This window comes from Lepus europaeus, chromosome 7, assembly GCF_033115175.1.
Source record: "Lepus europaeus isolate LE1 chromosome 7, mLepTim1.pri, whole genome shotgun sequence".
NCBI classification, from domain to species: domain Eukaryota; kingdom Metazoa; phylum Chordata; class Mammalia; order Lagomorpha; family Leporidae; genus Lepus; species Lepus europaeus.
Genome location: NC_084833.1, coordinates 90,164,351 through 90,182,223, shown reverse-complemented (window position 1 = coordinate 90,182,223; position 17,873 = coordinate 90,164,351). Strand labels below are relative to the sequence as shown.

Genomic DNA, 17,873 nt, shown 5'->3' with positions numbered 1-17,873 from the left:
TTTTCTGCTAGTATCTCACTAAAAAGGCCTTCTATTCCTTTCTCTCTCTCCATGCCTTCAGGTACTCCTAGAACCCGAATGTTGGGTTTTTTAAGAGTATCCTGTAGATTCCTGACAGTATTTTTTAGATTTCTGATTTCTTCTTCTTTTCTTTGATTTGATTGTTTCCTTTCCTGTTCTCTGTCTTCTAAGTCTGATATTCTCTCTTCTGCTTCGCCCATTCTGTTTTTAAGACTCTCTAATGTGTTTGTCATTTGATCTATTGAATTCTTCATTTCATTATGATTTCTCGTCATTATCACCATTTCTTGTTCCACTAGTTGTTTCATTTCATTTTGTTTCCTCCTTAATATTTCATTTTCACGAGAGAGATTTTCTACCTTGTCCATTAAGGATTTCTGTAGTTCAAGAATTTGTTTTTGAGAACTTCTTAATGTTCTTATCAATTTTTTGAGATCTGCTTCTTGTATTTCTTCAATCTCCTCATCTTCATAATCTTGAATTGGGGTGTCTTTTTCATTTGGGGGTGTCATAGTGTCTTCCTTGTTCTTGTTACCTCGGTTTTTGCGTTTGTTGTTTGGCATGTTGGAGATATTTGGTTTCTTCACTGTGGTGTTTTTTCTTGTTACACTATGGCTCTATATTAAGTGGACTGTCTGCTTTCAGTGGTGCCTTAGAGGCTTGAGATGAGCGTGGACTGAGAGCTGTGTTTGGTTCCTCAGGGCTGAGGGTGTGTCAAAGATGACACTCCCAGGTTAGGTGTGGTAAATCTCTCTCTTTTTTGATTCAAAAGGGAAGTAATTCCGCACAGCTGAACGTAATTGGAGGTAGTTAGCAGGCAAATGATATACCCACAGGAGCCAGAGATTGGAAGCTCTTTCCCACGGACCACACAGGGAATCTCTGCTGCCCTCAGTGTGGGCTCCAATTCTCCTGAAATCTCCCACTGGGTTGCCAAGTTAGATGCTAATCTCCTGTTATTTCACCCCTCCCCCCAGAGTCAGGTTTTTCTGTTAGGCTCAGGGCCGGTGCAGACCTGTGGTCGCCCTGCTTATGACGTATGTCCAAAATGGCGCCTGCTCTGTCTTGCTCGCCTTTGAGAGGTGAGCGGAGAGAGAGAAACTTGTGTCCGTATCGGTCGCTTTTTTTATTTTTTTCCTCTCTCTCTTCTAGTTAGCCTGGTGAACTTTTCCCCACGAAGTTTCAAGCCTCGTTCCCTCTAGTCTCCTCTTTCCGCTTGCCCGCTGGTGTCTCGGGCTATTGTGGTTCGGCTCACCTCGCGTTCCAGCGCTGGTGCGTTGAGTCTGCTGCTGGTGTCCCGAACTTGGGCTCCCACACTCTCCACGCAGGTACACTGTGAATCACTAGTTCCGGAAGAGTTTCCTATGCTGTTTCATCCCCTACTCTTCCTTGACCCTGCAGTATCTCCACTTATATTAACCTGTCTCTCTCTCCGGACTAATCGTGTGCTCCGTTCCTATTCCACCATCTTGCCGCCTCCTAGTCTGTTTTGATTTCTTCCTGACTATTTTTGGTGTGTCTATTAAAGTTTTTTGTTTGGTGGTTACCATGAAGTTTAGAAAAACATCCTTTGGTTTTGGTTAGCAAACTATTTCAGAATCATAACAACTTAGTATTGATCATAAATACAGAAAAATAAATAAAACATGAAAAAGATTTAAAAACACTAATAACAAATTGTACTTGTCTTCCATAATTTCCCGTTTTTTGACTTTCTGATATTCCATTTTGCATCTTTCTATATTGTTTATCTCTTAACATATTAATATAGTTTTATAGTTTTTGTCTTTATTCTAAAGATATGGCTTACACACCTTGTTTACAAAAATAGCATATTTTAATTAGTCTTTAAAATTATTTTACAAGTGAGTTTTCTACTTTCTGATATTTTCTTCTTATTCATTAAAGTCTCTTTCTTTCACTTTGAAGAACTCCCTTTAGAATTTCTTCTAGATCAGGTCTAGTGGTGATAAATTCTTACAGTTTTTATTTTCCTGGAATGTTTTTATTCTTCATGGATAGCTCTGGTAGGGACAAAATTCTTAGGTGGCTGTTTTTTTTTCTTCCATATCTTGAAAACCTCATCCCACTCTCTCCCAGCCAGTAAGGTTTCTGCTGAGAAGTCTACATTCAGCCAGGACACTTTATGTGTTATTTGTTACTTTTCTCATGCAGATTTGACAATCCTCTTTACCCTTGGAGAACTTGTTTATTGTGGTTTGAGGTATACTTGGCTGTGTTTTATCTGACAGGTGATGTTTAGCTAGACAACTATATCTTTCTCTGGGTTCAGGAAGTTTTTTATTATTATCTCTCCTCAACTCCTTTGATGTTGTCAAGTCCATCTTGAGCTCTAACAACTCACATAATTTCTTTTCAATGCTTTCTCAAAGTTCTCATAAGTTTTCTTTATTCTATGTGATTATTTTCTCTTTTTTTCTCTTCTAACTGTGTACTTTCAAATAACAAGCATTTGAGGGCCCTGATTCTTTTTTTTTCAACTTTTATTTAATAACTATAAATTTCCAAAGTACAACTTTTGAATTATAGCGGCTTTTCCCCCCATAACTTCCCTTCCACCCACAAACATCCCATCTCCCATTCAAACTTCCATCCCATTCTTCATCAAGATTGATTTTCAATTATCTTTATATACAGAAGATCAACTTAGTACATACTAAGTAAAGATTTAACAGACTGTACCCACACAGACGCACAAAGTATAAAGTGTTGTTTGAGTAGTAGTTTTACTGTTAATTCGCATAGTACAACACATTAAGGACAGAGAGCCTACATGGGGAGTAGGTGCACAGTGACTCCTGTTGTTGATTTAACAACTGACACTCTTATTTATGATGTCAGTATTCACCTGAGGTTCTTGTCATGAGCTGCCAAGGCTATGGAAGCTTCTTGAGTTCACCAACTCTGATCTTATTTAGATAAGGCCATAGTCAAAGTGGAAGTTCTCTCCTCCCTTCAGAGAAAGGTACCTCCTTCTTTGATGGCCTGTTCTTTCTGCTGGGATATCACTCACTGCGATCTTTCATTTAGTGTTTTTTTTTTTTGTTGGTTTTTTTTTTTTTTTGCCACAGTGTCTTTGCTTTCCATGCCTGAGAAACTCTCATGGGCTTTTTAGCCATATCTGAATGCCTTAAGGGCTGATTCTAAGGCCAGAGTGCAGTTTAGGCCCTGATTCTTTATTCTGTTTCTTCTACACTGGAATTGGTACTTTCTGTTAGATTTTTTATTTTGCTTAGTGTACTTTTCAGCTCAAGGATTTTTGTTGTAATTTAAAAATTATAGTATTGAATCATTTTTATATTTTCTTAAAGCTCATTGTGTTTTTTTAAATGGCAATTTTGAGTGCTTCATTCTAAAGTTTGCAAATATCAGTTGCTACCTGTTTGTTTTATTTTGTTCATTAGGTGAGGTCATGGCTCCCTGAAACCTCTTAGTGCTTATTGGTATGTAACATTGTTTGTTCATTAAAGGGTTAGGTATTTATTCCAGACTTTGTAATCTGGTGTTGTTTCTGTCATTACAGTAATTCTAAACAATCATCTTATTTTTTCCTAGTTTGCAAAGACTTCTACTATTCTAGCACTAGATAGCACCAAAGTCCACCTTTGCCAACACTCTGCTTTTTATGTATTGTCAATATTTTAGCACTAGAGGATGCTCCGAGTCTAGGTATGTTCCAAATCTATAAATGAAGTCTTCAAATAACGGGGAATGTGTAAAAAGGGCAGTCTGTCTCTGTTATTCTCTACCTGATGCCAGGGTAGACCAGGTACATCAACCACCATCACTGATCTATAGTCAGGCACCATGGGATTCTGCTCAACTTTGAGCTTCTTAATGAAGGGATGATTCCCAAATTCTTTTTTGGAATAACTTTGTTTCCATTTCCCTTTTCTTTTGCCACATTGATAATTGCTGGCTTGTGTTGTGCTTCCTGGGGTTGGAGAGGAGTGGAGTAGGTAGTCTTCTTGCCACCAACATCACAATGATAGATCACAACCAGAACAAAAAGCTTACCAAGACCTGTGTAGCATGGTGGTAGGGCTAAACCTTATTCTGTGATTGGTTACCTGTTACTGAGGTAGACTCATGACTTGAGATCATAGCAACAAACCATGGACGATACTGGCAGCAGGGTGAATCCAGAGGGTCTGTCCACAAGTACTGGCTTAGAGACAATGGCAGGTAGACATTTTTTAGCATTAGGTTTTACCAGCCTACGCTGAATTCTAGGACACAGTTCTGTGCTTGCTTTGCTGCCCTATTCCTGAGTGACTGGAATTTGCTCCTAGCTGTCTGCACAAGATCGGTGTGGAGACAGTCCCTTGTCCACCCAGGCTGATACTAAATTGATTTGCACCTGAGTCTTACAGCTGCAGGATCCTGTGCACTCTCTCAGCTGTGTACCTGGGCAGTGATGTAGGCTGAAATGTGAGCCATTCCACTGGTACACAGATTTCCATTTGATGTGATGGAATGTCTAGAGCTTCTGCCTGTGAGCATCTGTATGAGGATGGAGGACTTTGGACTTTATTTAGTCCCTGTCTCACTGTGACAGGCTCAGCATTGAGCTCCAGGGCAAAGTCCTGTGCTCATTTTCCTCTTCTACTCACCAGGGGCTTGCAGTTTGCTCCACTGTCTGCCTGAGTTGAAGAAGGATTGGTAGAGGCATCCACAGGCTGCTTAAGGAGAGTCCAGAGGCTCAGTCTGCAGATACTGTCCGTGGGAGCCTGTCCAACATTGGGGATCACCATGGTAGATCTGGTGCTGGGCTACAAGTCCATGATCTGGACTTATCCCTTTTCCTTGTCCAAGTAGGAGGACTGCAAGAAGTTGGGGTGGGGTCACATAGGCAACTCTTTCTTGTCTCATGATTATACTAAAAACAGGTACTATAGTCTCTCACCTGGATTCCCCTTCCTCTTGTAAAGGTGGTTTTGGGTAGGATTAGCTGTCCAAGTTGGTGTCTCTATGGAGATAATCACTGGAGCATGTTACTCAGCCACCATCTTGTTCTCCTCCTAAGATATATTATTTATTGTTCCATTAGATGCACATTGTGAGGGCTTTTACTCTATTTTCTATATTCAATCAATGTTTCTACTTTATCAATTTATTTATTGCAGTATTAAAATGATTTATTTATTTATTGAAAGAGAGAGATATATATATATCTTCTGTCCATTGGTTCACTCCCCAGATACACAAAACAGTCATTTGTAGGCCAGCCTGAAGCCAGAAGTGAGGAACTACATTCAGATCTCCTACACTGGTTGCAGGAACCCAAGTAATTGGACCATCCTGCATTACCTCCCAGGCACATTAGCAGGAAGCTGGATCAGAAGAGGAGCACTGGGGTTCAAACCAGGCATTTTACTATGGGATGCAGGCCTCCCCAGTGGTGGCTTAATGAACTGTGTCATGGCACCCATCAAAATTTAGTGTTTTCACTAACTTATTTGTTATTTTGTAGAGCAAAATTTTTAATCAGTTCTATTACAAATTTTTGTATTGCATTTGGCACATTTATTTTTAGAGAAAATCTGCCTCCAAATGAAAATATTAAAAATATTACATTATATCCAAGCTAATTTATAAACTGAATACAAGTATGATCAAATTAATAATAAGGCCGGCGCCACGGCTCACTAGGCTAATCCTCCGCCTGTGGCGCTGGCACCCCTGGGTTCGAGTCCCGGTCGGGGTGCTGGATTCTGTCCCGGTTGCTCCTCTTCCAGTCCAGCTCTCTGCTGTGGCCTGGGAGTGCAGTGGAGCATGGCCCAGGTCCTTGGTCCCTGTACCTGCATGGGAAGCCGGGAGGAGGCACCTGGCTCCTGGCTTCTGATTGGCACAGTGCGCCGGCTGCAACACACAGGCCGTGGCGGCCACTTGGGTTGGTGAACCAACGGAAAAAGGAAGACCTTTCTCTCTGTCTCTCTCTCTCTCTCTCACTGTCTAACTCTGCCTGTCAAAAAAAATTAATAATAAAATACATTATACAATCTGATGTAAGCCTGATTTATTTTAAATTAGATATTAATAAGGCTTTGTAATTTTCTTTCCACAGCCTTAAAATTCTTTGTTAAATTTATTTCCATTTATTTTGTATTTTATAGGCTGTAATATGTTTTGGCTGGTTATGTCTAGAGTATAACTGTACCAAACACATTTTCTATTTCTTTTTATTTCACCTATTTGTAGTAGTTCTTAGCTAATTAATAATAACTATAGTAAACGTTTATCATTCTTCTCTGGAATTTCTCCATGTTGGTTTTATCTAAAACAGATCTTATTCATCCTATTAAAGATGTGTCTTATTCTGTTACTGAACTTTTTACCTTATTTTTCAAAAATCAGGAATGAATTTTGAATGCTATGAGCTGTGCCTTTTTGTACCCATAGAGATATTGATTAGATTTTGAATTTTAGACTTTTTCTTAATGGATATTAGTGTTTATTCAATTTGCTACATGTATCAATTTATACCATGTGAAAAATTGTAGCCTACGCTGTATTTGAACATATTTAGCTATAGGAAACTAAAAAATAAAAACAAACAAAAACTCCCTAGCTAAATCCATTCTTTTACTTTTTAAAAAGATTTATGTATTTGAAAGTCAGAGTTATATATAGAGAGGGAGAGATAGATTGAGATACCTTTCATCTACTTAATCACTCCCCAGATGGCTGCAATGGCCAGAGCTGGGTCATGCCTAAGCCAGGATCAGGATCTTCATCCAGGTCTCCCACATGGAGACATTTTGGTCATCTTCTGCTGATTTTCCCAGGCCATTGGTGGGGAGTTTGATTGGAAGCCAGGACAAGGACAGGAATGGGTGCCCATGTGGGATGCTGGCATCACAGGTGGTGGCTGTACCCATTATGCTATGCCACAACGTCAGCCCCCTAAATCCATTCTTGAAATGTTGTTGTTTACTGAATCTAGGAGACATTTATCTATAAATCGCAGCGGTACTCTCACCAACCTATGACTATTCATGAATCACTCCTCTGATATCCATTTCATATTTTTCAGAGTTGTTAACAAATATATCACACAATGCTCTTGGCAAATAGTTTACTGAAAGTTTCATAATAATTCTATCAAAAGAGAAATAAATTTAGCTCAACATGTCTTGTAAACGTGAGCTCATTACAACTGCTTACAAAATATTCATATGGCAACATGAGAATTTTGGACAACATCTATGTCAAAGCTTGAATTAGAGCACAAATTAAAATAGATTATGCCTGGATAAAAGATTGCTGTCTTAATTTTAATTTTTGTCTCTTATAGTTGATAACATAACATTTGAGCTATGAGAGACAGCAAATGTAACTGTCATAATCCCTTTACTATAAAAATTAAAAATTGAGGTTCCAAGTCCTAGTAGCACCTGCTCCTGTTTCACTCAAACTAGAATTAACCTAAGACCTTTTTTCAGTTCTTCTGAAGCTTCCAGGATGTTCTGTTTTAGCTTTTTTCCCCCTGGGGATTCTATATGTGTTACAAGTCAGAATAGCCAGATGAATTTGTGAGTAAACTTTTCTTTGTAGCTCTGGCCATCTCACCCCGAAATGCATTTCCCAGAAAGGTTCCTGTGTTAGTGGTTTCCCATCAGCAAGAGCACTTCACAGACTGCAGCTGTCCCAAGTCCTCTGTGTGACTCCTTCTCAGCAGCTGCTTGTGTCATGAAGCACTCACAACAGTTTCTCCCCTTTCTGTCCCCATTAGCAATTTTTTCTTCTTTTCTCTTGAGCTCCTAGCCTGAGCTCTTCTAGAGGACAGTCTATTTATTTCTGCCCCTATTGGTTTTTCAAATACTGTGTTAGAATTTCAGTATTCGTTTTTGTAAAAATCAGTCTGTCAATAAGTGCTGATGTGTATAATGAACAGAAAATCCTTTCTCAATGAACCCCTCTCTCCATACACACATAGTCTACCTTCATTCTCACATTTCTGAGTCAACTACCAAAAATGCTCTTTTATTTCAAAAATACAAGCATACTACTTAAACATATGTAACTTAAAATTGCATCCTAATATTACCAACTTCAGAAAAACTCCAAGTGCCCTCTCCAGCTATTTTCTAAACATTTATTTATTTATTTGAAAGGCAGTTACACAGAGATAGGGAGAAATGGCAAAAGAGATCTTCCATCCACTGGTTCACTCCCCAAAATAGTCACAATGGTCAGAGCTGGGCCAGATGGAAGCCAGAAGCCAGGAAGTTCTTCTAGATCTCTCTTGTGGGTGCAGGGACCCAAGCAGTTGGGCCATCCTCTGCTGCTTTCCCAGGCACATTAGCAGGAAGCTGGATTGGAAGTGAAGCAGCTGGGACTTGAACTTCCCATAAGGGATGCCAGTGCTGCATGCAGTGGCTTAATCCACTATGCCATAGCACTGGCCCCATCATCCAGCCATTTTTAACTTTGAGGACTATTTTTCATTGCTCCAATTCTATTTAACATTTCTATACATGATTCAAAAATATTTGATGGAGAAGCTGTAATGTTCTTTATTGGTTTTGTTTGTTTTAATGTAAAGAGTTAACATTTCATAGATGGCTATAGAATGCAAGAAGTTAGAGATTGACAGGTCTTTAGTAATTATATATCTGTGTATGATGAATAAATAGGCACAGATATCAAATCTATCCCCTGAAATCACATAGCCAGTTGGGGAAGTGGCTCAGATGAAATCCCAGTTTCCAGGCTTCCAGTATTTCTCTGTCACATCATAAGCTCTGCCAGAATCTTCTGTTATTTTGTACATGACCGTCTCCTGAGAACGTGATAGATGCTCTGAGTTATATTGGTCTAGAAGTTGTTGTATATCAAATAGCATCGAAAAGATGTCTTATCTTGCCAAATGATAAACTGATGTCACTTTTTAAGTTTACTGCAATAATTTTTTCAGTGTGAATGCTGTTACCTGCGAATGAAAAACAGTGTTATAAGAAATGCCACATATAATTTAACTATATAAAAACAAAATAAATTCTCTCAATTTTTGTTTTTGTTAAGAACTAACACTTCAGCTAACACCGTCAGTGTTTTCTAACTGCTTGAAGTCATAGAATTTGAATTGCGTAGAAAATATATGAGTATTACTTTCCCCACTAAGTTGCTTCCCATATTTTGAGTTCCCAAACAGATTACATCAGAACTATTTAAATGCAACATTTACTAACTGATTTATTCAAACACCAAAACTGTTGAGTACTAAGAGTTGGCAGTTGCCATCAACAACTTCTAAAGAGTACATTTAATCACTAGGAAATAGTAAGATTACGACTCCAGACTAACAGACAAGAATTATCTAGGTTAGATTTTCAGCATAAATGCTCTTGAGGTAGCCAAGAATGTTTTCTTCTTCATGAAAAATACTTTCTCCAGCCATCCACTCACCCACCCATCCACCCACCCATCCATCCATCCTACATAGCTGTGCTGCATACAAAGCTGTTCCCTCAGGGTGTAGTATTTTATCTTCTCTCTTAGCTTTGGTTCTTAGTGTACTAGCGAAGTCAGAACTTTCTAAACTTGTGATCTCGTTTCTGCCCTATAAAGTGAATTGTGTTTGTTCACACTTGCAACTTCCATTGCATTGGCTACCTGTTCAGGAGTGGCAAAGGTATCGTTACAGACAGGATTTTAGATATATGGCAGTCTTCAATCCAGTTGCGACAGGCTTCTGATCTTTTATCCTGGCTGGCTCCTTGCCATGTAGTCTCAGTTTAACCAGCTTTTCCGTGGAAAGACTTCTTTCAACCACCTATGAAGTGGTCAGTAGACAGCTACCATCACATCAAATTGTTTTATTTTCATTGTAACCTTCAACTTCCTTAGTTGGCTTGTTTAATCGCTGTCTCATTCTCCTCCATGAAAGCTGTATGCGGGCAGATGATTCTTTTGTCCCTTGAATCAATCCCGTAACAGTGCTTGGCAGGCAGAGGTCATTCATTAAATACTTGCGTGATGGATGGATAGATTCCTCATTTGTTGCTGCTTGAACTACAGCAACTTCTGATGCATCTCTGTTGAGAAGTTTTTACTTCTCTTATGTATGCAGATTAATCAGAATTTAAAACTAAGTCTTAAAATGAATAAATTTGGAAATGCGAGAAACACAGGGCAAATAATTCTGCTTGGCAGGAGCATTTTTCTCTGAGGTAAGCAGGCTGTTGGTGTTTATCATCTTAAAATGCTTGCCTATGTTTTTTGCTATGCTCGGACCCGGGGCACACAGAACGTTTTTGTTTCAAAGTCAAGGGTTAAGTCCTAGTAATTTCGGGCGCTGGGGGTAGAATTAGAGTACCCCGAGGAAATGAAGACAGTCTGGAGAAAGGAAAGGCTCCTACCCCTCTTAAGAAACAGGTTTCCTTGATCCTTCGCGTGTGACTTACAGGAAGCTTCCTAGAGAGTCCTCCGTTTGTGCTGGAACTCGGTCAGCAGACCCTGACAGCAGTGACCCCGCCCCCGCCCCCAAATGGCGTGTCTGGCTCCGCCTCGTGTAGGTCCCTCCTGCCCCCGAAAGTTGTGGCGACAGGGCAGGTTTGGGCTGCTTTCGAGAACCTCGCTCCGAGCCCTTTAAAGGCGGGGGTCATGACGGAGGATGCGGGGGAAGAAGGCGGGAGCCGAGGGCCGGAGTCGCGGTTGACATAGAAACTCCAGAGCCGTGGCCCTGGGCCCTGTGCTCTCCGGCTCCGCTGCCGCCCGCCGCCCCGCCTGCGCTCTCCCTGCCCCCAGCCCCGGCTTCCCCTCCCGGAGCTCAGCGGCTGCGCGCGCTCGGGCCGAGGTCCCCTTGCGCCTCCCGAAGTGCGCGTCCTCCCCGCGCGGGTGAGGAGAGCCAGTGGCGGAGCCGGGACCGCTAGCCGTCTACACCCCTACCTCACCCTCTGTCCCGTGGGCACCAGTTTGCTCAGGAGCGGCGTGGCGGCGGGTCCCGGCCGGAGGTGCCGTCACGCCTCCCTCGGGAGCCGGCCCCAGACCTGTCCCGCGCTCCGGCCATGACCCAGAGCCCGGCGTTCGGGCCCCGGAGGGGCTGCCCTGCCGCTGCCGGAGGCGGCGCGCGGCGCAACGAGAGCCAGGACTACCTGCTCATGGACTCGGAGCTGGGAGACGACGGCTGCCCGCAGCTCCCGCTGCCTCCCTACGCCTACTACCCCAGCTTGTAAGTGCGCGCAGTGCGGCCGGCGGGCGCGGGCTGCGCGGCGGGAGGCAGTGCGCTCCTGGGGACCGGCGTGTGCGCCTCGGGCCCGGCGCTGGCGAGTCCGAGCGAGTGGAGCTTGGCTCCCCGAGAGCGCAGGGTCTGTTTGCCCACGAGAGAGAGAGGGGGAGAGAGAGAAAGAGATCGCGAGCGAGCAGGGTTCCAACTCCACTCCAGGTGACCAAGCTGGGCGATGTCTTCAGCCCGTGTCACTCTGATCCCCTAAGTCTCAGTCTCGCGGCGCAACAGGCGCGAGGAGGACCGCGGTCGGTGTTCCGAGGTGCGCCCCCCAGGACTCCGAGCCTGTGCGGCGGGGATGACTGCAGCTCTGAGGTCCTCGGGCCGCCTCAGGGAACGGGAACCCGCGTTTGTTGCCTACCTCAGCCCCTCAGCAGGCGCGCACAGCCGCCAAGTTCCTAGGTGCGCGCGGGAGGGAGTGCCTTTGAGTCCCCGGCCTTCCCGCCCGGGACCTGGGGGTTCAGCTGGGGAGCCAGAACCATTGGGCTTCTGCACCGGCGGGCAGCGAGACGCTTTTAGGTGGGGTGTCTGGGGCCGAAGTCCTTTCGTGGTGCCGGCTGGGGGCTCCGAGTTGTTGAAGCGAGGGTGCCGGCGGGGTCATTTGTGGAGTGCCCTCGGGGTAACCGGGAGACTTTCTTTAAGAATCTGGATTTTGAGAGGTGGCAGGGAGATTGGCAGAGGGTGGAATTGAGGAGAAGAAAGTCTGCCCTCAGCGCAGGCCTGTGGCCACACGTGCAGCTGGCAGATAGCGTTTCTGCTTCTTCGCCCCTCGGCTTGATTGGACGAGCAGGTTTCCGGACCCGTCACGTCCATCCGCCTGCGGTTTCCCTCAGCAAGCAGTTCTCCAGCTCTGCAGGCAGCTCTAGGTGGAGGGAGGGTCTAGCCCACAGACGCCCAGTGGGCCTTGCTGGTGGATGGGCCGCTGGTCGGGGCTGGCCGGAGCGAAGGGCACTGTGGTTCCCATGCGCCCTAAGAGATGAGCCCCAGGAAGCGATACGTCTATTCTTTTGTTTGTTTGTTTGTTTCCAGTAAGAGCATAGAAAAAAATGTTGGAAATGGTTCCATTTATCTAATCTATTTGCAATGCAGTTAGAAAGATATAATTCACATACTGTAAAATCTACCTATTCAAGTCATAGTGCAGTGTTGTTTTAATACATCCATTAAGGTGCCCAATCACAAGTAACATGTTGTTTCCAGGACATTTCTTCACCCTCAAAAGAAATCTTATACTTGACATCAAATTAGAACATATATATTTTTAAAGTCTTGCAGTACAGACTTGTGGACATTGGGGTCAGTTAGAGAGCTTGTTCAAATGCTGCTGACTCAATAGGCCTTAGGTGCAGTGGGAGGCTCTTTTCTTTCTGGCCATCTCTCAGATGATGTAGAGGCTGCTTGTCTATGTATCACACTCTGAAGGGAAAGGAGCTATATACCAAGAAAAAAAAATCCTGGATATTCCATATGCAGCTATTTTCAAATTTTCTTTGAAAGTCTATGTTTAAAATACAAATACCATTCTTAAAAAGATGATTTTGAATTGAGATCTATTAAGTCTGAAGCTTATATGTTTTCTGGTTAAACCAAGAGAGTCAATAGAAGTATACTGCCTTCTAAAATTAGACTGTCCCATGAACAAAATCTTTGGTTTCTAATTCTATAATCTCTACACTCAGTGGCTACTGTGTCTGTGGGATAAATGTGGTTATATATTAGCAAAGAGAGAGACTATAAATAAGGTATTAACTCCAAGTTTTCTGAAAATTTTCCCCAGTGGTGTCTTTAAATGTGACTTACTGCTTAAAGGAATTTTCTAGTTCTTTATACTATCTACTGTTTAGAGAAAAATAATTTCCCTTGGTTCAGGAATTCCAGCTCTCTCTTAGTGGATAGACTTGAGCAGCAGAGGGATGAGTAGAAACATTTTAATGGGCTTCAACTGTAATGTAAACCCTGCCCCCCCCCCCATGTCATGTTGAAGGAAATTCTTGAATTACGAGTTTGATCTTATCTGAATCAATATTTCAAATGATTTTTAAAATTTTTTTTAAAGGTTTTATTTATTTATTTGAGAGGTAGAATTACAGACAGTGAGAGGGAGAGACAGGGAGAAAAGTCTTCCATCTGCTGGTTCACTCCTTAAATGGCGTCAATGGCTGGAGCTGCACCAATCCGAAGTCAGGAGCCAGGAGCTTCTTCCCAGTCTCCAATGCAGGTGCAGGGCCCAAGGACTTGGGCCGTCTTCTACTGCTTTCCCAGGCCATAGCAGAGAGCCGAATCGGAAGTGGAGCAGCTGGGACTAGAACCGGCGCCCATATGGGTTGCTGGTGCTTCAGGCTGGGGCTTTAACCTGCTGCGCCACAGTGCCAGCCCCTCAAATGATTTTAAACTTACTTTTCAGCTGCTGTTTTCTCTGGCAAAGCTTTTATTTTTTTTTCAACTGAATAAGCAAATAACTGAAAAAATTGTAAGCAATAAATCATAATACTTCACACTTGTGATGTATGAGCGAAAACTAAAGAAAATTACTTGCTTCTGGTTGAGCGTACACATAGACACTTTAATATGCTTTGACTTGTGATTTAAGCAATATCAGGTACTTTTTCTGAGTGGGAGGTGTAGTCGAGGCAATCACTGGCATGCTGTAGATATATATGTTGCCATTTTCTCACATCATTGAAATCCCAAATCTTTGTAAGTTGCCATTTTGTAGGATAAATTCTCTGATTTTTACTAAACTAAAATTCAGTTTCACAGTTTACTCCTGTAGAAAGATTTTTATATATGTTTATGGAACTTTTACTGCTGAGAATTGTGCTAAATTATCTTGTTTGAGAGCTATAACACAGTCTGACTTTAATAGTACAAGCAGTAACATTTTGAAATGGAATTTGGAAGAAAAAATACAGCTTTTCTCTTTTTGCTGCTTTCAGTTGAAAATCAGTTAAAACTGTGTATTGTGATCAGTTTGTAATGGTGATTAGAGAGAAAAGTCCATGGCCTACCAGGACCCCTGGAGGTCTATTACATTTGCTTTATTTACAGTTAAAACAGAGGTCTCTGGGACATCACTTCTGAACATGGGGAAGAGTCCTAGATACACACACACAAACACACACACACACAAACACACACAAATATGTAGTCTCAAGATCTGAATCACGCTCCAACTAAACTTTGGGATGAACTACTTCATTAAATATAGATGATGAAACAGTTAACTGTGAGCTGGTACTTAGGTAGATTGAAAGATTCTAAACCTCTTACGGTTACACACACTTAGCAATACTGGAAAATACTTTAAAGAATTACTCAATTTTATAAGAAATAGAAGGGATGACTATGTTGCAGGAACACAGGAATTAAACACTGGAGTGTGCATTGTGAAGTGATGCTGTGACTGCACTGAAGAGTTATGGGTCCCAACAACCAAGGAGCTTGGAGTGTAATGTTTGTATAAAACACAAAGAAAGTAAAGGCTTGGTCCCAGAGCAGGCAGAGAGCTGGAACTGAGACAACCCTGACAAAAAGTTAGGCTAGAAAAATGTGCACACTGGCATGGAGTGAGAATAGAAATTTCATGGAAAGAAGTCTTTCCCTCAGCATTTCATATCCGGGGCCTGCATGCCATGTGTTTTTGTTTTTTATACTACCTAGCTGACCTAGAAAGTCTAAGCTGGATAATTCCCCTGGGGATCTAAGAACAGTAAAACAAAAAACCCTGGTGGAAGAATAGTAACAGCCATCCAGAATGCCTAGGGTTTTCACAAAAGCAAGTCCTGTTAAAGACATGCCCACCATAAGGAATGAGAGTCAGTGGAGGACATAATGCATGTGTGAGAGTCGACATAAGACATAATGGCATTCTAGATTCTTAAGAATTTGGCACATTATAACAACATGAGACAATAGAAATGTAGATAAAGTGCTGCCAATGTAAAAGAAGAATCAAATCCTAAGGAAAAGACTTATTTTAAAAAGCAGATAAATAGAACATCTGTGAATGGAAAAAAAAACTGAATGGCAGGTTAAACTTAGCATAATTGAGGATGATCCCCAAAATGCAGAGACATAAAGAAATGAAAAATATAAACATTATTAAGAGCCATAGAACTAGAAGGTAGGAGTTCCAAAGCAAGAAAATATGGAGAACACGGATATGACAACATTTGAATAGATGATTTTCTAGAGATAATGAATTTTTTGTTCACTAAGTACAGAAATATTAGTGTCACACAGAAAAAATATTTAAACATATTGTTTAAATTGTGGAGTACCAAAGACAAGAGCGAATATTAAAAATTAAGGAAAATACAGGGATTTGAAGGAATAAGCTTTAAAATTCAGAATATTTACACTGGAAATACACTCAACATATTTTGATACAAAGGTTTTATAATGTATAGTTTATAAGAACTGTGGTTAAAATGAATTATTTCCACTCTAGTTATTAATGCGGTGTTTCATTATTAAGTCAGCATGGTTACTCATAACATATCTTTAAGCATAAGTACACACACACACAAAAAAAAACTTTAAAAGAGGGTGACAGTGTTGAATCACAGTCTTAGAAGGAACTGTGTATTCCTTCTCTTATTGCACATGATGAAATCAAAAGTCACCTTTAAAAAAAGGGGGGGTGGGGCCGGTGCTGTGATGCTGTGGCTCATTGGGTTAATCCTCCGCCTGCGGCGCCAGCATCCCCTATGGTTGCTGGTTCTAGTCCCAGTTGCTCCTCTTCCAATCCAGCTCTCTGCTGTGGCATGGGAAAGCAGTAAAAGATGGCCCAGATACTTGGGCCCCTGCACCCCTGTGGGAGACCTGGAAGAAGCTGTAGACTGGCCCAGCTCTGGCCATTGTGACCATCTGGGGAGTGAACCAGTGGATGAAGACACTCTCTGTCTGTCTCTTCCTCTCACTGTCTTTAACTCTACCTCTCAAATAAATAAAATAAAATCTTAAAAACAAAAAGGGGGGGGGGCTGGTGGATTTTTTAAAAATTTTTACTGGCTTCGGGAGGCATTTACATGGCCTGAAACCCACTTGTGAGTCCTTGGACCCAGACTGCGAAGTTCTGATTTAAGAAAGGCAACCTAATATTAGAGACCTCAGTTAAATACAGACCTCCAAACACCGTGTTGTTGTCTTCAGAGACTCCCACAATAAAAGCCCTCTGTCTTGAACACATTTACACACACACACACACACGAATGAAAAATTCAGATTATTAGATGGATTATTTTTTTGTGACAATTGCTCATTACTCTCTGAAGTTTAAGATTGAAATTAGAGTACTAAGATTGGTGTTTGCCTATGAATCACATGACTGTGTCTGTTACTTCTCCTATGTCTGTCAAATAAGCTTTTTCAAAGATTTGTTCTGCCTGTTCGCACTTAACTTGTTCACGTTTCTCTTTCCTGCTGCTAGAGTGCAAGCTGCAGTAAAAGGGGCTATCTTCCCTCCCCCTACACTTAGCATAATGCCTAGCAAAGAGAAGGTGCCAATTGATTTAGTCATCAACAAAGACGTCTTCCTTCTCCTCAATATTTATCCCAATAAAAATAAAATGATTCTGGCTCCTTTAATAAAAAAGCATCTGGGTCCTCTAAGTTAGTTAGAGGAGTGAATGTCCACCCAGGAGATGCCCACATCTTACACTGCAGCTTCCTGTCACTAAAATTCACTAATCACTGCTGCCCCTGCCATGCCACTCTTCTTAGCCCTTGCTCTTCCATTCAAGTTTCCTATGCACACTGACATAAAGCTGTTATCTTCACCAGATAGGTTAAATGTTCGGGAATAATCAGAGAGAGCTAATGTACAGAGAGAAACTCATAGCTGGCTAGAACTACTCTTCCAGCTTATTCAATGTAATCTTCCAGGAATTCACCCTTGCCAAGGTCTAAGTTTCATCGACAGGCAGCAAACATGCTTTCCTTTTCTCTTGAGACCACCCTCAATCAATCTAGTCCCTCATAGTCCTAGCTAGAGACAGGAAGGTTCCCCTTCCTCTTTTCTTTCAGTGTAGATACACCTTTCAAACTCCATTTCTTCTTTTCTGGATGATTGGCATATAAATGTCCATTCCTTAAACAAAAACTTCAGCACTTACCCACAGAGGTATGGCTTCACATCAGAATATGACAGCCCAATAGCAGAATTAGAGCTTTCCAAGTACAAACAGGGGCCTCATTTATTTTCAATACATATAAAACCAATTAAAGAAGAATGTGGAATACCATGATCTTATACCTATCTAGTGGTTTGATATTCAGCGTGAATCCTAGTACCTATTGTGTCCTTTGAAATAACATAACATAACATAACATAACATAACATAACATAACACATTTCATAACCAGAAAGTCAACATCTGGACCTTAGTTACATGTTTGCAGTTTGGAAGCCATTCCCCAGGAGAAAAGCAAGTGTAAAAACCACGCTCGAGTCTTATTCTTCTTGGTTTATGAATCAATGTCATGCCGCACTCCCCCATGCCCAGCCTCTTGCATTAGTGGTGGGTCTCTCAGAGCCGATCACGCTGGAGGTCTATGTTCTGCATGACAGAAGCCACCTCTTTTGATTCCCAAGTTGCTC

At 41.9% G+C, this 17,873-nt stretch overlaps 1 protein-coding gene across 1 annotated transcript in view; it reads left to right on the top strand.

The window, feature by feature from the left end:
• Window positions 1-11,054: 11,054 nt before the first annotated feature.
• TRPC6 (transient receptor potential cation channel subfamily C member 6) overlaps window positions 11,055-17,873 on the top strand; it is a 126,642-nt gene continuing 119,823 nt past the window's right edge. The window contains exon 1 of the mRNA XM_062196915.1: window positions 11,055-11,218. Within this exon, the coding sequence (XP_062052899.1) occupies window positions 11,055-11,218 (164 nt within the window). The remainder of the gene's footprint in view (window positions 11,219-17,873) is intronic.